The sequence below is a fragment of the Clarias gariepinus genome, chromosome 4 (genome assembly GCF_024256425.1).
Source record: "Clarias gariepinus isolate MV-2021 ecotype Netherlands chromosome 4, CGAR_prim_01v2, whole genome shotgun sequence".
NCBI lineage: Eukaryota > Metazoa > Chordata > Actinopteri > Siluriformes > Clariidae > Clarias > Clarias gariepinus.
This window is the reverse complement of record NC_071103.1, coordinates 19,549,145-19,572,522: the sequence shown is the minus strand read 5'-3', so window position 1 is coordinate 19,572,522 and position 23,378 is coordinate 19,549,145. Positions and strand designations below refer to the sequence as shown.

Below are 23,378 nucleotides of genomic sequence, written 5' to 3'. Positions count from 1 at the left end.
GGGAAGTATCTAGTGCTTAAGTGTAGGTCGGATTAGACATGTTTATCTGGTGTATTAGAGCGAAACATACCAGTGTATGCTCCGATCAGTAAAGTCATGCAGGAAAATACAATGAGAGCACTAACACACTAACAGACCAACAAAACGAGGTTGGATCAGCGCTTAGCATTTAATAAAATTAAAACACAGCCGCGTGTGATGCCGCGCGAGTGATGTGTCGTTTGTGAATAAGTCGACTCTTTTAACCGGCATGTGAACGTTTAGCGCCGCAATATATTCTACACTGTTTTATATTTATGATATTTAATTTTTTGGTTTATTTCAACCGTTGACAAAATGCTTCGGAGCGAATCTTAATAAGAGCCGAGTAGTTCTGAGTAGCAGCTAACGATTTAGAGCAGAAAGCTGAACTGTATATTCGACTCTTTATTTGTGAGACAATACGATGGTCCGAGCGTACTGTAGTTAGTTTGATTCCATATTTTATACCAATTGAGGGATAATTCTTAACGATTTCGATAATGATTGGCCATCGCTATAAGTGTTAATACTTTACAACGAAAAGCGTAGTAGAGCCGTTTTAGGGTACAAATGAGTCGACTCTTTTTCGTGAACTAAAACAATGATTCTGGTTCATTACGCTGCACGTGCTATGGACGTCACGTGATCGGATTGCTATTTCTACACGTTGCCATAACAACCGCTACAAGGCTTCCGTATCTACTTTAAGGCCAGCGGTACTTTGATGTTCTACTGAAAATTATCTTCACGTACCCGATTTTTATTGTATGGAGATAAATATGGATAATATGGATGATATGTCTGGTCAACGCGGACAGTGTTTTAGGAATCCGTGTATGCAGGAAAAAAAGGACAAAATAGAGGTGTCGTTAATGCATGTTCTTTTTGATTGACTGATTGTCAGACATCAAGAAAATGTATTTCGCATGCCATTTTCTCACTCTTTTGTTTTCTAGAAAATTGAAAAGAAGACAGTCAGGATTGCTCAAGTGAAAAGGTTTGTTTGGGGTTTCGGGGTCAAATTATTATACTGTGTGTGTGCCTGTGTGTGTGTTGGAATGGCTGTAGCCCATAGTGCAATTGCATAATGAACCACTAAAGTGAAAGAAAATTACAAACACACATACAGTATACACACAAAAATTTGAAACTCTCTAACCGTCTGCAAGCACCTGTGACATGCAATAGCTGCCAACCTTTTACATTTTAAATCAGCATTTTTATTTTTTGTTCTTGTCATATTTTTGTTTTTTATGTTGTTGTTGCATTCTTCTGATTTGCTGCAACATTTTTAATTTGTTAATGTATTAGCATGTGTGCCACAAGTACTATCATGTCACTACCATGTCACTCATGGTGTGGAGTGGTTCTGCTTTCCATTGTCGGACATAACGCAAAGCAATAGTTGCAAAATAGTCAGTGTAAAACAACGGATTTCCTTTCCTGTTTTGAGCTCAAATCTTACTCAAATGTTCTCTATAGTCTTATTTAAATTCTGTAATCAGAGAAAGCCTAAAATAGCTGTAAGCTTTGTTAAACAAATCTCATTATGCAGTGCCTTGTCACCAACTGCCACTGATACTAAGCAATGTTACACAGGTCAGAATTTAAAGAAGCCACCCAAACTGGTTTTGCCAAGGCCCTGTTGCGCCAGGAGCTTATTCGACAGAGAGAGGCTGACTTGAGTCATGTTGCTTTTATACTGGTAGGTACTGTAGAGGGAGTTCTAGAGAAGAAATTGTCTTTCAATACTATCTTCAGTGTTAAACAACCAATTTTCGCCTCTCAATGTTTAAGAGTAGATAAAAAGCAATATTCCCCAAATATTTTTTTCACTGGATAATGAAATGGTTGATGTTATTCTATTTTATTTTCCAAAAGGTGCGTAAGGAGGCACTACGCAGAGTATTGGACAAAGAAGAACAACTTTATGCCAAAGAACTGAGCCAGAAGGGCCTATCCATTTATCATCAAAGAATTTGACCTGTTACACTACACTCACTACACTCAACAAACTCTTCGGATTAGCCTTACACAATAACCTGTCACTTACTTGTTTTTGCTATAGCTCCAGTATATTTTTCGCATAATCATTATTTTCAGATAAAACCTACAGTAAAACCAAAATACTGTGTTGTTTCTGTGTATTTGCCTTTTATGCACTTATCCTTTTTTGAATAAAATTTATGATAAGTGAATCACACAAAATTTAATACAAGAAGTACTTTGTGAGAAAGAGGCCAATATAAAAATGTAAACCACAGTCATTTTTAAAGTGTTTCCTTTAATCCAACATTCTTATGCTTGCGAGTACACTCACTAATAATCTTGTGGCTGGATAGGCAAATTCCCCCCCCCCAAGATACAGTCCAAAATGTAACACATGCTCATAGATCTAAGGAACAAAGATAGCTTTGATTGCCTAAAAAAGAATGGGGGAAACATTAAGGTGTAGGGTAGCATTGAGGCTAAGCTACTGGGGAGGAAATTGTAAGGAAATTTGTGGGGAATTCTCAAGGACATCTTCAACCTGAAAGGCATCTTATCGATGCAGGAAAAAAAATAGTGTTGTTCCACTCTGTAAGAAAAGACTAGTAACTTTTAGTTACTACTTCTAGTAACCCAGTGTACGGTTGTTTAAGGTTGAAGTATAGTTTAAACTTTAACGCACTTTTGTAAGTCGCTCTGGATAAAAGCATATGCCAAATGCCTAAATTTAAATGCAAGTGACCATACTGACCACATTCCTGTTTAACTCAATATTACAGTACCTAATGTAGCAGCTTTTTCTGTGGAGATTATCTGTCATTTCTAGTTTATTGTTTTAGTCCATAATTTGCAAAATTAAAGGGCTGTGATAATATAAAAAAATGCAAAGAAGTTGAAAAAGGTAAACTACAAAAACAAGAACAAAGGAAAATAAGATACCCCTTCATATGTAAACAGCAACTTGACAGATATTATATTTTATTGACATACTGTGCATAAGTAACTCCAGAGTTCAAGTCATGTCAGACGGGAACAAGAATCTAACACTGTTGTGGGCACAGACTCACCCAAACTGGACAGGTATACAGAACATCTAAAAAAAAATCATCATGGAAACACTTTCTTTTACAATTTTATTAAAAGAGTGCAACTACCATATTCTAGATTCATTACAAATGAAGATAAATATTTCAACCCTTTTGGGCTTTGTTTTATTTTCTATCATTACAACCTACAGCTCATCAACAACTAAAATCCAGTATCTCAGAATATGAAAGTATTGCATTTTGAGGTTGAGTAAATTAACAGACAACATTTCTTTTGAAACCTGTTTGACAGTAGTGGGTCAGTGGAGCTTTAGCTGAAGGGCAGTTACAGAGAGGTTGGTGGGTGAGGAGAGGAGCCTATAAAACAACCTTTCATGTTGAATTCAACAGAATTGAAATCTATCTATAGCAGAAAGAATATAAATCTAACTATTTTAGTTTTAAAAATCTTGATTTAAGAAATTCTGCCACGGCTACTTTCAGCAGTGAAGCGTATATATATTGGTATATATGTAGGTAATTAATGCTCCTGAAATTATGGTCACTCCCACCTATTCTTAGACACAGACACAAAAATCCAAGCAACCTGTTTGCACTACCTTCTAGTCTACATTTATAAAACCAAATGTGAAACAATAAATCTTATAAATAAGACTGAAGACAAATTACCATAACATGTGCTAAATCTTAGGTAAGTTATTAGCCTACTAAACATCCAATTCATAGTCATTATACTATATGATATGATATGATATTACAGTATATGATCTTGTCATCCTACAGATAGCACAGGGAACATGGACTATATAAACATTAAAATATTTTGTATAAATGTTTAGTAATTAATTTATCTTCAGTAACCACTTTGTCACAGTGAATTCAGATTATATCCTGGGAACATAGGGTGTGAAGCAAGAGTATGGCTGGGCGGGTCTCTAGCCCCAAGGGCACCATGTACACATTCATTCGCAGGCTAATTTATCTTTTCAGGGTGAGGCTTATACTTATGTCAACAAACAATTATCCTATATATTATGAATATACATTTTTATTTGTTTAACAGTCAATCTATATGACTTATAATTGATAATCCAGACACTAAAACATTTCTAGATACATAATTTCCCACCTAAACCCTACCCACCTACCCTATTTTTCCCACCTACCAAAACATGCCAGGACACATCATTTATAAATAACTTCAATGAAACTAAACTTTTTTTTAACTAAACTTTGTTTAAATGTGATTTTTTTTTTCAAGCAGACGTTCACTCATAATCTATTGATAATTGTAGGTGTGTTTGTATGTAAACGAGCGATGACTGGCACATTTAACCTGGAATTCCAGAAACTGGAATTACTTGGTCTTTATGAGCTGTATTACTTACACTTCTTGTTTGAACTGTCTATCCACAATTGGTAAGAGTTCATTCTTTTGGGTGTAAAAAAAAAAATTCACAATGTCACAATGCATTTAATCAGGCAATTAACCACGAAGACTCCACGTGTACAAATTGAAAGCTGTTATCCACACTAAAACACACAGGAGTATTCTAGTCTCGAAGAAGGTGGACAAATAATCCATCATTATTACAGTGCAAGTGATGAATCAAACCCATACGGCTCGTGGTTTTCCTTTTTTCGTGGTTCAACTTTTTATCCCGTTTATACTTTACTTCCAGCATTAATTTCCGCACATAATTTCCTGTAAAGATAAAGCAAAATAAAATTTTCACCACATCAATGCACATTCAACATTTATACTTCTTGTTAGGCACAAGAATTGAATTAATAATGCACCCTGACTCTAAAGCCACTTGATGTTGACAATGTAATTACTATCATCATAACTTTGATGACTTTTTTAAATAAAAATAAAAATATAAAGTTAAAGAAAAGTAAAAGAAATAGGTTAAATATAGTTTATTTAATGCAAATGATAATATTTTTTAATTTATCCTGAATAAAAGTAGAACAAAACTGAAATATGAAGCAAGTGCACAGATCTTACCTCCCCTCCTCCAGATCTTTATTCACGTATAAACAGATTTTTGTATCTCTGTCAAGAACCTGTTTCTGCCAACTGTTAAGTTCCTCCTGCAGTTTCTGTATCTCACTGTTCTGATTTTCTATATAAATAGAGAGCAGGTAAAAATTATTAAAAATTTGATAATTGAATAAGTATTGTTTACTAAAACCTATACTATATCACACCATCATATACGATTAATTAAGTAATAAACTGTAGCATACTTCTTAATACATCGATTGCTGAAGTCCTATCTGATTTCTCCTGCGTGACCTCTGTCTAAAGAGAAAAGAGAGATAAAAGGGGATAAGAAGTTAATTAGTTATATTTTTACATTTTCTATGGTTAATATAAATCACTCTTTTGGCAGACTCATTAATATACTGTATTCCAAGATTGCAATGTGGCACTTCCAGCATTTCCAAAAAAGATGTTCGGCTGTATCAGCTTTACCTACAAAAACCCCTCAAATGTACTGCAACAGCACATCCACTACTTTTACTTCTGTTTGAGATCAAAAGATAAATATATGACAACAGATCAGAATTTCTGCCTAATTATCTGATATTTACATGTAGACATGTTAAACAGCTTTGAATAGGGGACCTTTGGAGTCCAACAAAAATAATGATAAGCATTAAATAAGGAAAAGCATTGGAAAAGATAGCCTTAAGGTAAATTAACAAAGAAAGAAAAAAAATTTGAAATTTGGCTGCATATACCTTGTTTGTTTGTTTGTTTGTTTGTTTGTTTGTTTTGGGGGTCCCTCTTAAGGTGATGAAATGCTGCTCAATTGGTTTTATGGGCTCATGGGTGACTTACCGAGTCTAAAACCTTCCACTCTTTTGCCATGGTGAAGGTCTTGGGTAAATCTCGTGATTTTCAGTGTTTTTGAGGAATTGTCTTGCTTCATGATTCAGTTCCACCCAGTTCGATTACCTGTGTTCTGAATTTATCCTACCATAATGAATAATGTCATCATCAAAGATTAAAAACTCATTCCAAAGGAGGCCAAACAAGCATTAGCTATAACATACCTTGACCAGGGGGCTCATATTTTTTGGATAATGAGCATATGCTTTTTTCACTACACGCTCATACTGTACTTTGGTATGAGTATGAAGGTACTTTGGTAGCTCATACTTTGTGGTCATCTCAGTATTTATTTGTGAAGTCCATTTTGGCCTTCTGACTTTAACTGCTGATGAAAGGCTTGTATGTTGTGGTGTGGCTTTAAATACTTCTGATCTCGTAGTCTCTTCAAATGGTGTCTTGCGATACCTTTACCCCTTGCCCTGGGGAGATTGTTGATTTTACTGACTGTTGTTTAGGGTGTTTATTTTACAGTTTTCTTAATGTTTCTGTCATCAACTTATGTTGTTTTCCTTGACTAACATGTTTGATGTCTGGTTCTTAATCACAAAAGTGGTTTCTTTTTTTCAAGTAATTCAAAATGATTATACTGGCTATTGCCAGTGCTGTTACAATGGCTTTGATAGAGCTTCTCTTTAATCAACTTTAAAATGGCTTGATTTTACCACACAGACAGCTTTATTGCTTTTTGGTGGTATATCCTTTTCATTGACAAAGTCAGGTAAAACCCAGAGCTCAAACCAAGAGTAGAGACTAGTATAAAACTATTTGTTGTTTATTATCTATCTAGTAGGATCCTCCTGGGCAACAAGAAACAGCTGTTGGTCCCATGTTCGAATATTTTTAATCACAAATTAAAGGTGCCATGTTCTAAGTAAATTACATAAACTGAAAGCTAAAATTCAATATTTATCAAAAGCTAACATTTATATCCCTTATAAATTTTTTGACCTTAAATATTTTCAGTATATAGCAATGACAAAAAATTGACCTTGGTATTCCCGTACTTTAAGAGAGGACTGCATAACTGGATGAAGAATCATAAAAATGAAGTCCAAGGAAGGCTAGGCTATAGAAAATTCCACCAACCTTCTTCCTTATTGCTTTAAAAATCAATATTGCATCAAGCATACTTTGAGTCTTTTTTATGCAGTTATTGCACCTAATCTCCAGGACCTTACTTGTCTTTTTAAATCAACCTTAAAGCTAGTACAAGGGCGTCCCCAAACTGGATAAGCATTGTGGTATGTGCTTTCGGCCAAAGTTTAAATTTCACATTGTGTAATGGACTCTCTCACAGATAAAAAGTCTGTGTATGTATTCATTATGCCATGGAGTATGAAAGATCGGACTTCAGAATGCATGCAAATGTCCTTCCCTTTTTGCATGTTACAATGCCTCACTAAAAGGAAAGAATATTAGAATCATTCTGCTTGTTAGTTGAAGCCGAAACCATTTTAAAGCAGGCAGTAATACATGTTAATAATTGCCTAGAACCTTTATTTATAGCTTCTCAAAAACAACTCGCTAAAACACTCTTACAGAGCTTGTGACAAATCTTTAGTATGAGGGGAAACCTTTTCACTGAGTAATCTTAGGCATCTTTAAATGATAAAGAAGAAGTGCTATACTGCCCTTTTTAATGCACTTAAATTTGGGATTGATTTAGTATAATTATTTCTCACTCCACTAATCAATTCTTTTATCTTTAGCAACCACAAACATGGTCAGGGTTGCGCTGGATTCAGATTTCAATCCTGGGTACATGTAACATTGTGAAGGTAAGTCAGGCTGTCCCATGGAGCGCACATGCACACACACACACACGCACACACACACACACACACAAAGTTGTATGTGCATACAACAGTCAATATACAGTCAGTATACTTACCACAATGTTAAAGTCTAGCAAATTGCTAAGGTTTCCTTTTTTTTTTACTTTAAGACAGTTAAAGTTTTTTATTTATTTATTTTATTATTTTTGCCACAGCATTGCACTAGGTGGCTTGCAAACTTTATTCAATACCTTTAATCAAAAAATTACTTTGAATTTGGGTGTATTGTACAGAACCCTGTAGACTAAAACATAAAACACTTATTTGTACTACATTACCAAACATAATATGAGGGTTAAATGTTTAAATAAATCACCAACAGTATGGAGGCAAACATTTTTAACTAAACAACTCAAATCAGTTAGCTCTGGATAAACTAGCTATAACATACGACAGATGTAATCACAGATGTAAAAACTTAATTCTGTCATTTTATTTACCTTCCGTGTTCGGCAGGTTTCCAGGTTTTCCGCAGAAGTTTCTTTCTGTTTGACCAGATCTTCCATTTTCTTTGACAGTTGATTTTTCTGTTTGTCCAGTGTAGCCAGCTGACTGCTAAGTTTCTGCATTGCCACTTTAGAAACCAGGACCTCATCTTCCTTTGTCTTCACTTCTTCAAGGCTCAAAGAAATTTGATTTCTCATTGTGCGAATGTTAACTTCCTGATGTATAGCCTGAAAGGCTACAACCAGCACCGCACACACTGCCAGAAAAACCAATGCCCAGACAGCCTTCATCCTGCAAGGAACAGAAACTGAGTTGAAAGTAAGGAGCTGTACAGTTCACTGGTGTAGTCTCTTCCCACTCTCTTTTTCTCTCAGTTTCTCCTTTATTGTAGACAATACCGTGGAGAATCACTGTTTTCTTAAGAGAGCAGCACTTTCGTGTCCGGCTTCAACTGCATTTCCCTCTCTTACTCCACCCTCCATCTGGGATCCGGGTATACCTGTCCAACCAGATACGTAGGTGTGACAACATTGACAGAGCCATGTTGCAGACAACTACAAAAAACAGAGCCTTATACTATTTAACGCTCTCTTGCTTATTTGAATTTTTTGGTTGACTGAATAATAATTATAAGAAGCAAAGCCATGAAAATACTACAAGAACAGGTTGAGCAAAGGTAGATTCCATAGATGCATTGCAGGCGGAACCAGGATCCTGTTAGTAAGGCTGAGTAGGCGACTGTGTAATTCACAATAAAAGCCTTAAATTTTGAAAGAACTGGCCTTTGGCCTCAAATAAAACTCTCAGGCATTTGTATATTGGTTGCTCAGGTGTAATAAAAATGAGGTTGACTTTTGAAATTTCTAGATTCTCTAGATTATTATTATTTAATTTTTTTTACAAAACAGAAAAATAAAAAATAAAAAATATTGCTTTTGTAAGAATATGTACCCACGGCCCTGATTATTTTATATTGTTTTATTTATTTTATTGTTAATATTTATTTATATCTTTATTAGTTATTATTTTTGGGACAGTTTTTGACTTGTCTATTGGCTTATACAGCAGCATTAAAAACTATCATTTCTAGGATTGAGTATAAAGAGCTTTAAAAATATAGTTAAACAGCACCACTACAGGGTAAGTAACATTTTCAATTTTATCTCATGCTGTAATCGCATAACACAGACTAAATAATTAATAAACATCAACATGATACACTAAAATCGTTGGGTTGGTAACCAAATGAGGATGGGTTCCCTGATTGAGTCTGGGTTCTCTCAAGGTTTCTTCCTATTGCCATCTCAGGGAGTTTTTCCTTGCCACCGTCATCATTCATTCATCTCATTATCATCTAGACACATTTTTCTCACACATACACACTTCGAAATATTTTCATTTTAAAACAAATTCTTTTATTTTTGTGAAACTGCTTTGAGACAATGACCATTGTTAAAAGCGCTATATAAATAAAATTGAATTGAATTGAATTAAAAGCGTTTAAACAGAGTACACTACACACACATTCTCTGTACCACTTTGATACCGCCTGTTCAGAGCCACTGCAGGCCTGGACCCTATCCCAGGGGACTCTTGGAACTATAGGAGGGATATACCCTGGACAGGGTGCCAATCCATTTAAGGGGAATTTAACCAGTCTAACTAACCATATACTTATTTTGTTAAGACACAGTCGCTAAGCGGTCGCCTTGCATCTCCAGGGTTCCCCGATCTTGTGCCTTAAGTCTCTTGGCATAGGCTCCAGGCCTTGTGCAAACCTGTACACAGGATAAATGGTATAGACGATGAGTGCATCATCATCATCATCATGTGCATCATAGGCCTGTATAATTTATTTGCTACGACAACTGTATAACCTAATTTAATGTTATTTGTCATAACTTTCAACCTTCCGTTTGATACTTACCACCCCTCTGGTATAATGTTGCATGAATGCTGTGACATTAATTTGTCCAACTACAAGAGGTTAGTGATACAAATGTCAAATCATGAAATAAATGTGAATATACATAAGTTTAACTGTCTCAATTACATGATGTTCCACCCATTTGTTTAATTTTCTATCCTGTAGGGTGTGGAGCCTTTCTCAGGGAGCTTAATGCGGAAGGCAGGGGACACACTGGGTGGGGTGCCAACTCATTACAGTGCACAGGCTCGCACCCACACCCACATAAATACATATATACAGTCCACACAAACACACTTTTGGCACTGAGCCACCGTGCCCTGCCTGATGTTCCGACATAACTGAAATCAGCCTACAACTGTAGTAAAGTGTATCGAAATAATACATACCAGAGCAGGAGATCAGACCTGTGAATCCAGTTCTGACACAGGTTTCAGGTGACGTCATGAATTCCTGTTAAAAGATGTATTACATGGTATTCATTTTTTTTCATCAAATGATACAGGTTTTATATTATTCCATGTTTAAAGAGTGAAGATTGTGATATATTTATACGGATGAGTTTGTAAATATTATCTAGCCTGTATGAATTACACCTGTGTACTGTACCTGAGCGCGCAGGGGGCGGAGCCTGCAGCAGGTGCGGCTTTTATCTCGTCTCATTCTCGCTCTCGCGCAGCTTTTACGCGCTGCGCCTCGGATGCAAGGGCTTTTCATTTTTCACTTTTTTTTAAAGAATTTATATACTCCGTCTTTGTTTTTTGTTTTTGTTTTAAACAAGCTCATTGACGGACAGGAAATATAAATTTAAAGCCACACGTTTTTATTTACCATTTAAGAAGAAGAAGAAACTCAAGGAAGCGCAACAGTTCCTGTTTAGTGGGCGAAGTTAAGTGGAACAGCCGGTCGCACCACCGAACACTCACTGCTCTGGACTTTTTTTTTCCATTTGCCCCAGTTCTTCTTCAAATTCATCATGAAGTACCTGCCTGTGGTAATGGTCTTGGTGGTGGCGTTTACACTGGCCCTGTTGGGTGTCATTCACTCTAGGAGGAACGTGGAGCGCCAACTAACCAAGACCTTGTATTTCGAGAACGTTAAACACAGAGTGACCGTCGACGTGCTGAAGGAGTTCAAGGCCAATATTGTTGAGGCTAACAGCAGGATCGACCGAACCAAGAAGGAGATCGTGGACCTTACAGCAGCAATCGAAACAGCTCAGGTTTCTGCAGATGAGAAAAAAACTGAGCTGAATACGTGCACCGAAGAACTGGTGAGGCAGTCAGGGATCAGGGTTGGGGCAAGTCAAAGATAGACCAGCAAGAAAAATAGCAGACAAGACTTCACTGCACTGCATTATTATATATTTTGTTGCTACAGTATATGGCTAGGTTGCAATCTGCTCTATCTACAGCTCTGATAAAATGTCACCTCTTTCTAAAAGTGCAGTGATTAGAGAGTGATGGTTAGTAATTGAAACACTTAAGGGTTTCCATTAAAAAGAAATTGTTCAACGAGAGGTAAAACAATCAACCAGATTGAACCAGAAATCTTCATGCATACAACTTTGGAATGAGTTTGGAATGTCCAAGTAAAAGTACTTATCAGTATTAAAGGATCTGAGTACCTCAGTGAAAAGGAAAGGTATAGAGAGAGTATGGGGAGTACACTGGAGAGGGAAGCAACAGCCATGTACATGTAGTTATGTGTGTGTTTGGCAACATTTAGCTAAATCTGTTGTACTCTTTATTCCAGCGCCAGCTCAAGACTGCATCTGATGCCATAGAAGCAGAGAGAAACAGAACCATCAGTGAGTACCACATTTACAAAATTAATTTAGGAGTACTTTTGCTGGAAGAGTTTTCTTCTAATTCATTGTGATTGTGATGGCAGTCAGAAACTAAGAATCCTACAAAGTTACAAAGTTTAAATAGAACGAAATATGCACTGGAAACCTCTTGATTTAAGGTTCTCACCATCAGCATACAGTTAAATAAACACATGTTTATCAATAGTTTTGGACCACTCTGGAACTGATCGTATGTTATGGATAGCTGAATGCTGATCCCTTGTGGCTACGTTGGGTTAAAGCACCCAAAAGTCTAAGTGCCTGACTTAGAACACTGCTACAATAAAAAATCATTTGTATGGTTGCTGCTATGTGAAGTACCAACTATTCAATTAAATGTTTTAAAATGTTGCCTTTTCTTTGACTTTATTTATCAGCTGAGTTTCAGCAGCAGAGGGGCAGTTTCACAGAGCGGACAGCCAACATTAAAATACAAGCTGAGAAGCGCAGCAGAATGTGTGACTACATTATCAAGTCCTCTGTCGAGGGGATGTAAGTAGTATGTTGGAGTGTGTGTTTTATAATGTGTATCCGGGCTATTTTTTGTGATCTTTTCATGGTTTGTTTGGTTAAGGGAGCAGTTTGGTAGAGCTGCCCATAAAGCCATGACAAAACACTCATTATGTTGAAACTTTGTTGACAATAGGGCTTTCATGATTTTAGGTTAGGACTTTCATGATTTTAGGTTATTGTCATGTTATATAACATGTTTATTATTGTCATTCAACATGTTAAACATAAAAGAAAGAGATTAGTTTTCTAGAACCAGCACCCAACATTAAAGAAGAACTAAATTGCACTGTATTTAATTTACAGTATATCTAGATTAGTGCTGTCGATCGATGAACATTTTTTATCTAGTTAATCACAGTCATAGTCTGTGATTAATCATAAATAATCACAATTTTAAAATACTCAAATTTACTTGTATTATAAAGTAATGCATGAAAAACTGTTTAGAGGAAACAAATTATGCAGTTTTATAATGTGTTAAACATTGACATTTAACAAATTTGAAATTAAAATCTCTCAAATGGGACCAGCCTTGCACGCAGTGCCTGAGTAGTATGGGATGTAGCAACCCACTGTTGGCGGAGATCAAACACGGAACCTCAGATCTGACAAATTAACAACCTAAAACCTGCCACTCCCATGATTTACATTCAGTGTATTATTGTAAAATAGTTCCCTTGAATGTAGCTCTGTACAACTTTGGTTTTATCTAAACTTTTTATAATGAAACTAGCACACCTTGCAATGTTTCCTCATTCATCTTATTATCCTCATTAAATGTGCCATTATCACACACAGCCAGGTAACCGCACTGCGATTATGAAAAGCTATTAGGTTCAAACTAGCTCCTATTATAATTTTGCATTAAAAAACAATAATGTATTAAATTTCACAGATTGATCATACCTGTTAACGCCTTAATTTTGACAGCCCTAATTAATTAAGCCCTATTTTAAGGCATGTCTGCATAATGAAGTTATCTATGGCAATTGTATGCTTGTTTGTAAGTTGGTTGAGTATTCTCTGGTTTGCATATTCTCTACATTTTGGCTTATTTTGCACAAATGACTGTACATACATATAAATGATTAGTATGTGTAAATGCAAATGAATGCTCATTACCCTGATCTTGATATTCACATATGGACAGTATGTCAACAAGATGTTAGTTGGTCAGTGTTAAACAGCTTTGCTATTTATTTGCTTTCTTATTTACTGCACTCCCGAATGCGAACACTGACCCTAGAGGTGCAAGGCAACAGTGCTAACCACTACACCACCGGGCCGCCTTGCACGTTCATGGTCCGGGTTTAATTCCCAGCCAGGTCTGATTCCTGTTTCTGTGTGCATAGAGTTTGCATGTACTCAGTGCTTGGTGGGTTTCCTCCGGGTACTCCGGTTTTCTCCCACAGTCCAAAGATATATAGGTTAGGTTAATTGGCATTCCCAAATTGCAGATAGTGTGTGAATGAGTGTGTGTGCCCTGCGATGGATTGGCACCCTGTCTAGGGTGTACCCCACCTCGTGCCATAAGACTCCTGGGATAGGCTCCAGGCCCCCCTCGACCCTAAATATAGGATTAAGTGGTATAGACGATGAGTGAGACTCCCAATTGCAGGTAGTCCGCTGGGTTTAGCATTATAGAATAGATTTACACCAGTTACACCTTGTTTTAATTTCTTGCATTTACTTTAATCTGTGGGAATAAAAATCTGGATTGCAAGTTAAAACACACTTTATGGATAAAACGGCAGGTTTTTATCTATCAGATAAGTAATGGTTTCATTTCATCCAGATGCTTATGAATTTCACTTAATCTTAATGACTAAAGTGTCTAACCTTTCTGTTGAATTGGAAGTGAATTGTAATTATTTTTACATAGTGGATGTACTTTTTCTGACTTTAACAGCTTTAAAAATGTGGTATGATATTTCAAATAAAGTGGGGTGGAAAACTGCTTAAATTCTCTTTTTTTATTTTATGAACAGGAAATTATGTGGTATCGTGCCAGTTCTACAAGCAGAGGCAAAACCTCAAGCTCCCAAAGCAGCCTGAAGAGAATCAAAGGAAGGAGATACATTTGTGCTTGACAAGAGGTTGACATGGTGATGGCAGAGAAGATAAACATGAACCATGAATCATCATGATAAAAAGACACAGGGCTTTATTATTTTATTCAAAACAACGACATGCACCCCTACACAGTCATTCCTATGTACAGTACATACACAAATGCAACATTTAGTTGTGTAGATTTTTTTTCTTGTTCAATCTTGATCAGTTAATAAATTTCCTTGATATATCTTCTTGGTATGTTTTCTTGTGTTTTGTTGATGGCACATTTCTGTTTTAAGAGCTTTTTATGTCAGTTTAGAAATGAAATCTTTAGTGAAGTGCTCTTTACTGTACCATTTTATCTCCAACACATCCTGGCTGATTCGACCTTAAAGAAAAGATCAACAGTGTGGTTACTCCAGCTTAATATGCTTTAAATCCCTGTTGGCTAATATACATGACTTAGTCCTTTTTTTTTTTATCACTTACAAATAACCATACAAATTGTTATTTCATATATACAATATATTTTAATATAATATACATTCTCGGTCATTCCTTAAAATAAAACACAAGTACAGTATATTTATTAGAATATTATCCAACACACCATGAGACTGTTACAGGGAACAAATTGTAATAATAAAAAAAGAGATTAAATCGTATCTTATTTATGGCTATGTGGTACTTGTTTTTCACATGCCTTAAAAAGATTGAAAGCAAAGTGAGTAAAAAGAAAGGAATAACATAAAGAATATTAAAGAGAAATCAACTCAGGTTTTTTATATAAAAAAAATGGGAAAGACATAAAATGGACTCATGAAAGTTGCACCTGTCTTTTTGTTTTTGTGTCCATTATTTTTTAGTAGTTGCTGTTGTGGGAGTTATGTGTGTAATAGCCATTCTGTCGGTAACGCATTCTTTACACACATAAAGTGTGTGTGTGTGTGTGTGTGTGAACATTGACTTATCTTCGTTTTTTCTGTGTTGGTGGTGGTGGTGGTGTGTGTGTTTGTGCTTTCCTGATCTTCTGATAGAATTACCTTGGTTTAGTGCACAGTATGTGTGTCTGTGCTGTGTTCTGGCTTTCCTCCAGGCTCCATGTTACAGTCTCATGTGTGCCAGTTTATATTGACAAAGCAAAATGTACTGACCTTCTAACTGTCACCCCTCATTATCCCCAGCCCATTACCTCAAGGTACTGTATTCCTAGTCACAGTGACAAAAAACAATCAGAAACCTCTTTGAAACTCACCATAGTGAGAAAGAATTGTAATAAAACCATCCACATATTACTTAAGTTACTTAAGTAATCATAAGTACCGTACATTGAATACATGTGTCCGTATCAACTCTATCTGTAAAAATTGTGTTTAACTAAAATTTAGAACATCTTGTTTGTCCAGTTTTTTCTTTTTTGCTTTTTTATTTCCTCTTAAACTAATCATGTCATTAAAAAAAAAGTTATACTGAAATCGGCTGATGTCAAAAGTAAATTTTACGCTATACTTGACATCTTTTTTTTTAGAATGATCATTATTGTTTTATTTTAAGCATTGAATAGGCATATGTATCATACTAGAAAAACCTTATTTTCTTTACTTTCAACTATCTCTAAATGTTGTTGATTTTTATTACATCTGAAATGTCACCATCTGTCTGGATGTTGTACTGGGCCATCCTTGCTTAGATACAGTGACAGATCAAATAAATGTTGATTAATCTAAAACCTTCTGCTGAACACATGAGAACTGTATTGAGTGAGCATGTGCTTGCACTCCTCCCTTGTATTTCATCCATGTATTTCATTCCCAACCCACCAATGACAATGCTGCCCCCAGGCTCACAATTAGCCCATGGAATTAATGGCACCCTCTTTCGCCTCAACTCACACAGAAGGTCATTTCGTCCAGCTGGACTCTGGGTGATAATCACAGCAGAGGAAGAAAGAAGAAACCAATAGAATTCTACCTGACACCTGTATATTTCCCAGAGGCTCACTTTAACTTTTACACCCCATTAATTTTGATTGTATAGTATGATAACTGCCATATAGATTTATCAGACATTTAATATATATCATTATATACATTATAACTTATAAATAAGATAAACGAGGCAACTGATAGTTTAATGCGCATGAAAGAGAGAATATGATTGTGATTCTTATTATTATGTGAATATGAGTCCTTACTATCTATTGTATTTTCAGCAGTTGGTTCCTTTTCCAACTTTGATGCCTCACAAATGAATAAATGTGCAGCAAAGTCCCACACTTACGTATTGGCAATTAAATAAAACTTAATTGGAAATAAAATAAGAGCAAATGATGAAATAATTAGCATAAAAAGAAGTTATTAAATAAAAGGAACAAAAATACTAGGAAGAGTCACAAAATTGCCATGTTCATTGTACCATCACATAAAGAGAGAACACTCACAGTAAAAGACAAATGTTGTCCCCTGACTGGATGAAATTAATCAATAGTAATTTAATAATTTAATAATGGCTACACTATTGCAGTATTTAAGGATATATTTTTAAGTATAACCTTTAGATTTTTTTTTTCCAAAGAGTGACAAAAAATGTAATTATTTTGCACAGTAAGTGGAAAACAGGAATAATAAATGCAAAAAACATACAGTATTTAACATACAAACCACTTTATGGCAATTACTGCAAAATCAACATTAATAGCTTAACCATAATTTAAAAACAGGATAGTTTGAAATAAACAAAAAGCCCAAAAAGCATAATAACAGGGACAACATATAGAAAGGATCTGATTATTATGATATTGATATGGGAATTTTCTGCCTGGAGTGAATGACCCAATTGTCCTTCCTCTATTTGTGCATGTGTGTGAAATCACAGTTATTGATCAGCCTAATGCAAGAGGAAATGCCCTGGGCACGCTGATCAATACACTTCTTATTAACAAATGTGGGTATGTGGGCTGCAAACCCTCGGCTAGACACATGTGTATAAATATGCCCATGTGAGTGAAACTTTTCACACAACTCACACAGATTTTCTATAGCACTACACACAATATTATTTGGACTTAATTCCATGTTTCTAGTTTTTACAGTATGTGGTATGATTTAGTTGACAAGGCTGCATCACTACCTGGTAAGTTTTGTGTGATTACTTAACATGTTTACTGATACTATATTGCATAAATTATCAATTTGTTTAAAACTATGGCTTTTGCTGATCTTCCTCTCCCTTTCTTTTATTTGGTATGATTTATAACTCCCATTAGGTGTTTTATTGTTTCAATGTTATATTGCGTATGTACACCAGGCGCCATTAAGCTCGTTCTTTGTACAGATAATTTATCTGCTTGTACCCCTCCTCTAGTCTGTTTTTGCTTATCCCCTTCTGTATATTCACCCCCTTCCCTATATTCTTAGTAAACAGTTAACCTGTCACATCCTTTTGAAGCCCAATGGGTTGTTTTCAGTTCCAGGCTCATCAGCAGCAGGCCAGGGGCTATGTGATATGTTTGATATTCGGTTGTTTTCCTCATATCATATCAACTAAATATCAGACATATTCCTATAGAGCCTGGCACAACTCTGCTAATCTTCACATTTCATCAACTCCAGCTTTTTCTCCCTGACCACTTATATATAATATTTTTTAAGGATATGGACTGGAATAGTACAATGGTACAGTCACGAGTATTAGACTAGGGGTAACAAGAACGTTTTTAAGATAAGATAAGATAAGATAAGATAAGATAAGATAAGATAAGAAGAACTTTATTTATCCCGAGGGAAATTCTTTTGTCTCAAGCATGCTTAATACAGCCAAGGAACAAGAAAAATAGAAATATACAGTAAGTAATAATAATAATAAAATTAAAACAGTATACATAGTACAGTAAATAATAATAACAGTGGAATAGTGCAAATAGATACAAATAAAATACAATAAAATACAGTAATATAACTATTGGTGCAGGTGGTTCTAAAAAGTGACAAAATGAATAAAGAAAGTAGAAGTATGTAATAGTGGGATGAAACATTCAATGACATACATATGTGTAATATTGCACGATTTGACTGAGGACAAAGTAACATTAGTATAAATATTATTATTAATCATGAGAAATCACCTACAGAGCAGTGAAGAGTTGTACAGTCTTATTGCCACAGGTAGGAAGGATTTTCTTGTGACGGTCAGTTCTGCATTTAGAGGCGATGAGTCTATGGCTGTGTGTGCTTCGATGGCCCATCGAGGAGGCGTGCATGGGGTGAGAGGAGTTGTCCATTATGCCGAGAAGCTTTTTCAGCATTCTCCTCTCAGTTACCTCTGCCAGGTTCTCTAGACTGACACCCAGGACAGCACCAGCCTTTTTAATCAGCTTGTTCCGCCTGTTTGCATCAGCTGTCTTCACCCCACTGCCCCAGCACACAGCAGCAAAGAACACAACACTCTCTATCACGGAGTGATAGAACATGGTCAGCATTTTCCTACATACCACTGATTTGGACAGAATGTACTGTTGTATTGTTGTTTTACTACTGTAAATGTCCTAAAGTATAGACATATGCTCTTTGCTTCCAGCTGTAGATTTGTACATCTTTGACATGAGTCCTTAAATGATCCCAGTTTAAAAGGAAAAAAAAAAGGTTTCCGATGGCTAATATAAACAGTTTCTCATGTATTCATGCTCCGAATATAAAAAATAAAATATCAAATAAAGAAATATGAGCTACAAGACAAAAGACTTTAATTCAACATGGTTTTGATGAGAATATCTTGATTGCAAATTAATGCACAAAAAAAACAGAGGAAATAAGAGAAGATTGTTTTAAAAATTAATGGATAATATTGTTTAAGTGCCCTGGATAAGTACAGAAACCTATAATGCATTTCTACATATATAAAACTAAAACGATGGATTGAGATTAACTTAGTATGACTAATTAAGCAAACTTGTGTTTCAGTGCCACTCTAGCTTTGGAGTTTCATCATGTATTTGCTTATAAAAACTCCCCATATCCTTCTAAGCTGATCCCCAGCATTGCTTTTATTGCATTAAGGCACGTTCACATTTATTTATAATAAATGTATTAATTCTAATAACATATACTTAATTCACATTTAAGTTCTTCAGCCTTAATTGCTATCTAATAAACATGACATAAAGAGATAATACAATTATTTACCAAACCAAATAAAATGATTACAATAGAGGACACTGTTTTACGTCCACATTTAATTTGAATTAAGGTTGCAAAATTTATTATAGATTCAGCCCAGATGTGCTAAAGATGGATCTTGTGAAAGAATTGCTAAAAGAAATACTGGGGATGAAAATAATTTTCTTAAATTGGTGCAAAGCTGTATTAAATTCACTACTACCACTACTATAGCACACACACAAACACACGCATAACCCCCACCCAAAAAAAAGCCACACACACAGTCATTCACTATTTTGTGGGGGGCAATTAAATGAAAGAAAGTGTACATAAACTGTAGGCAGTCAGATAATCATGGTAAACACACCATCTCACTATCAGCTGCTGCTTTATGGGTTTTACGTAAATTCTAAAAAAATGTGGTACCTTTACTTTGCTAGTAAAGTCACTATGGAAAAATCAAACATCACCACTTAGAGAGCCTGACAGTATGCAGATAACAGTATAATCATGCAGCAAATATGAATAGATCCATACAATTCCACATAGGGTGCATCTTCTAATATAGAGCATGTTTTTAAAATTAATTAATTAATTAAACAGTTCACTATTATTAAAAACTGCTTTGTTTTTATCATAGACAGGTGCTTATGGTGTCTACAGTAACAATCAGACGACTTATACAATGCTTCAATTTATAAGGTAACAATCATAAATCTATATCTTTAATCAGTTTAAAAAAATACAGAGAATTAATGTGTAAATAAAAAAATGTAAACTACGAATTGTGAACAAAGTGAGTCACATCTCCATTATAAGAAACTAATTCAAAGCATGCCATATCATAAACACACGTGCATAATTATTATAGGGCACAAGGAACAAACTGTGCGTGCGTGCGTGCGTGTGTGTGTGTGTGTGTGTGTAAACATGAAGGTATTGTACTAGTATTATAAAATGACTTATGGAGGAGCCTTTTGTTCATATGTGTGAAAGAACAGCTTTTTGTGTCTGAACATAAAGAAGGAGGGTCACACACAAATATATAAATACTGGGGGTCACAGCTTAAACCCATTACAGCTTAGTCAGCTGCTCATGAAAAAAAGTGACAGAAGAAGACAGGACAGAGCAAGAGACAGACAGACTTTGTGAAGAAAAATACAGTTTAAGAGAAGCAAATTACTTCAGACTAAACATTTAAGGTTTTTGCCAATTTTCTTATTGCATGCATTGTTTCTTAATTGTTTTCATTTTTTAAATTATCTTTTATGATAATACAGCTAAGCAAGACATCTATGACTACATGAGGAGTACAATTATAATGTTTAAAGGCAGATAAACATTGGACTATGTTTTGCAGATGGGTGCCAATGAGGTTATTGCAACAAGTGTGATGTTTGTGGTTGTGTGTCTACTGAGTACAACTCCTCCATCTCTAGCAGTCTACAGCAATGGAGAATGTACCTTCAACACTAAAGGTATGATTGTGTGTGAAAGCGTGTTCATTCATATAAGACAGTCATATCCTGCTATAACTGACCACTTGTAAAAGTAAATGTCTATGTCTCACTCATTATTTTGGTGTCTTTGTAATGTGTAGCTTGTTGTAACCCATACAACATAAAGCATAACGTATTGTGACTTATTACTGTCACAAACTATTTCATGTAGTGTAACATGCAAACTATACAGTTTTTTTGGAGCTACAATTTCTGCATCTGGCCAACATATATAAAATGTGTGTATGATGTGCTGTAAAATCCTTTCTTTAAGTTGTTTTATTTATATTGTACAGTACATGTATCATCTGACTGTTTCAAAAACGCAACATCAATATTTATCATGCAGTGATCACTATGTATTGATGCACAGGGAGCTGTGAATATCAGGGTCAGGTCTTTGGTATCGGTGACAGCTGGATTACTAATGACTGCTACCACTGTGTGTGCATGGAACCCTTTGGAGTTGGTTGCTGTGATCAGTAAGTGATTGAACTTGTTGCAACCAAGATACCAGCACTCATGTTTCCCCAATGCAATGGCTATCGAGAATTTATAAACCATAACAGTTGTGTTTCCTCTTTACTCAACAGCAATCCACAGCCAGTAGATTATCCAGACTGGTGCGAGGTCATCAGAAAGCCTGATTCGTGCGTCAGCGTGGTTGTGATGAAGGCTAATCACAAGTTTCCATGTCTCTATGGGAAATGGGGGAAACATCCAGACACTTGGAAAACTGAAAATGACCCAATATTTAAATTAATTATGTAATAACCTATTTTTTGTTGTGCAATTAATTTAAATAAGGAATTAGATATCATAAAATAATATGTGGTAAACATCCTGTAATATACAGTATATACATATCTGGAGCAGATACAGTAATTCCAAGTATCTTCACATTAACTAATTTCTACTAAAGATCTCATCCAAAGATCTATTAAGACTCAGAGTATATAATTAGTACGCTTAATTAATTTGGTTGTTAGTTATACTCACATTACGCTTATGATTGTTTTGTTCATAATTCATGTCTGTTCATCTTTAGCTGTACTGTATGTTGTATTTGTGTGATGACTAATAAAAAAAAAATAAGACAAGAAGCTCTATATCAATATGGGTCAGTATAAAGTGTCACTGGTTTTAAATTATTTGGAATTAATTACTTTGGGATTAAGCTCAAACTTACATTTGCTTAAAATTGAATTAAAATGGTTTAACTCAACTACGTTATTATGAAAAACACAAGTTGCTGAGTGGTTAGCACTGTGGCCTCGCAGCTCTAGGGTTGAGGTTTTGAGGTAAAATATAAGCCCAATGCATCCTTAAAGTAAAAAAAAAAGGCACCAGATGAGCAGCTCTGGCTCTTTTATAACAGCTGCTATAGCAGATCAGATCAAGCTGCATTTTTCAACAAGGTTCATCTATTATTGTTGTATTATTTCAGTTTGGGAGTTGTAAATGTACGGCAAGCGCTATGTTTAGACATGCCGGTAATCATTTCACCTGTTAACTGTTGACATGTTCTGGGGTCATGTCTGCCCCAATGTTCAGTTATATACTTCCTTTCACTGGTTTGAGCTGATGCCTTGACTGCAAGACTTTATTTAATACAGCTTCTGTTCCACTCAAACAAATGGTTCTCACTTTGTACCACCTAAAGCAGGATTTCTAATTATTAACAGCAGTCAGTTGGGTAAACCTTGATGATGTGTGTAGTTTAATTAACATGTTGACTCAGAAGGCTGAACGTTTCCACCTGATGATCCAGATCACTCTAAAACGTGTATCTGACGAAATCTGATATCTGTGAAAGACATTGTACGAGTGACTTGCTGCCAAACACATTTAAAGGTCAACAGAAGACGGCAACATGTTTAGGAAGTAACGTTGAAACTCTGCCCTTTACACGTAAAAGCGACGCAAAATACTTGCGCGAGGTTTTAACTTTTCGTGGCCCGCATCACATGACAGCTTCTCGTCACGTGCCCATACTCGAATTTCGGGAAAGTTTTTTTTTTTCTTTTCCTTCCTTTTCTACCTCACGCCACACCCCTTCCCGCCCTCACAACTTCGTAGTTGGCTAAACGGTGCAGTTACTTTTAATCTGATTGGCTCTGACCTGACGCCTGCCA

At 35.6% G+C, this 23,378-nt stretch overlaps 3 protein-coding genes across 4 annotated transcripts; 2 read left to right on the top strand and 1 right to left on the bottom strand.

Annotated features, from left to right (window-relative positions):
- Window positions 1-2,971: 2,971 nt before the first annotated feature.
- Window positions 2,972-8,929, bottom strand: si:dkey-87o1.2 (uncharacterized protein LOC796684 homolog). Its single transcript, XM_053493813.1, has 4 exons — window positions 8,237-8,929; window positions 5,310-5,364; window positions 5,068-5,185; window positions 2,972-4,761 (listed from the first exon to the last, which is right to left on the bottom strand). The coding sequence occupies exons 1-4, from the start codon at window positions 8,531-8,533 to the stop codon at window positions 4,722-4,724; spliced, it is 510 nt and encodes a 169-aa protein (XP_053349788.1). The 5' UTR covers window positions 8,534-8,929; the 3' UTR covers window positions 2,972-4,721.
- Window positions 8,930-10,864: 1,935 nt separating this feature from the next.
- On the top strand, window positions 10,865-14,834 carry zgc:174935 (uncharacterized protein LOC796019 homolog). The gene is made up of 4 exons (XM_053493812.1): window positions 10,865-11,443; window positions 11,926-11,980; window positions 12,397-12,511; window positions 14,521-14,834. The coding sequence occupies exons 1-4, from the start codon at window positions 11,147-11,149 to the stop codon at window positions 14,585-14,587; spliced, it is 534 nt and encodes a 177-aa protein (XP_053349787.1). The 5' UTR covers window positions 10,865-11,146; the 3' UTR covers window positions 14,588-14,834.
- A 5,521-nt stretch (window positions 14,835-20,355) lies between these two features.
- Window positions 20,356-22,285, top strand: msmp2 (microseminoprotein, prostate associated 2). Of its 2 annotated transcripts, none has more exons than XM_053495370.1 (4): window positions 20,356-20,445; window positions 21,105-21,222; window positions 21,617-21,725; window positions 21,837-22,285. In XM_053495370.1, exons 2-4 carry the CDS (start codon window positions 21,105-21,107, stop codon window positions 22,012-22,014), a joined length of 405 nt encoding a protein of 134 aa, XP_053351345.1. In that variant the 5' UTR covers window positions 20,356-20,445; the 3' UTR covers window positions 22,015-22,285. The 2 variants fall into 2 exon arrangements, with proteins under 2 accessions (XP_053351345.1, XP_053351343.1); XM_053495368.1 differs by lacking the exon at window positions 20,356-20,445 and adding an exon at window positions 20,796-20,946.
- Window positions 22,286-23,378: the final 1,093 nt, after the last annotated feature.

Excerpts from the sequence above, each read along its gene's own strand:
- zgc:174935 (XM_053493812.1), top strand. The coding sequence starts at position 11,147 with ATGAAGTACCTGCCTGTGGTAATGGTCTTGGTGGTGGCGTTTACACTG. Across the intron at positions 11,981-12,396 it reads AGAGAGAAACAGAACCATCA|CTGAGTTTCAGCAGCAGAGG; the intron begins GTGAGTACCACA and ends TTTATTTATCAG. Across the intron at positions 12,512-14,520 it reads AAGTCCTCTGTCGAGGGGAT|GAAATTATGTGGTATCGTGC; the intron begins GTAAGTAGTATG and ends TTTTATGAACAG.
- msmp2 (XM_053495370.1), top strand. The coding sequence starts at position 21,105 with ATGGGTGCCAATGAGGTTATTGCAACAAGTGTGATGTTTGTGGTTGTG. Across the intron at positions 21,223-21,616 it reads ATGTACCTTCAACACTAAAG|GGAGCTGTGAATATCAGGGT; the intron begins GTATGATTGTGT and ends ATTGATGCACAG. Across the intron at positions 21,726-21,836 it reads GGAGTTGGTTGCTGTGATCA|CAATCCACAGCCAGTAGATT; the intron begins GTAAGTGATTGA and ends TTTACTCAACAG.
- si:dkey-87o1.2 (XM_053493813.1), bottom strand. The coding sequence starts at position 8,533 with ATGAAGGCTGTCTGGGCATTGGTTTTTCTGGCAGTGTGTGCGGTGCTG. Across the intron at positions 5,186-5,309 it reads AGCAATCGATGTATTAAGAA|AAAATCAGAACAGTGAGATA; the intron begins GTATGCTACAGT and ends CTATTTATATAG. Across the intron at positions 4,762-5,067 it reads AAAGATCTGGAGGAGGGGAG|GAAATTATGTGCGGAAATTA; the intron begins GTAAGATCTGTG and ends TTATCTTTACAG.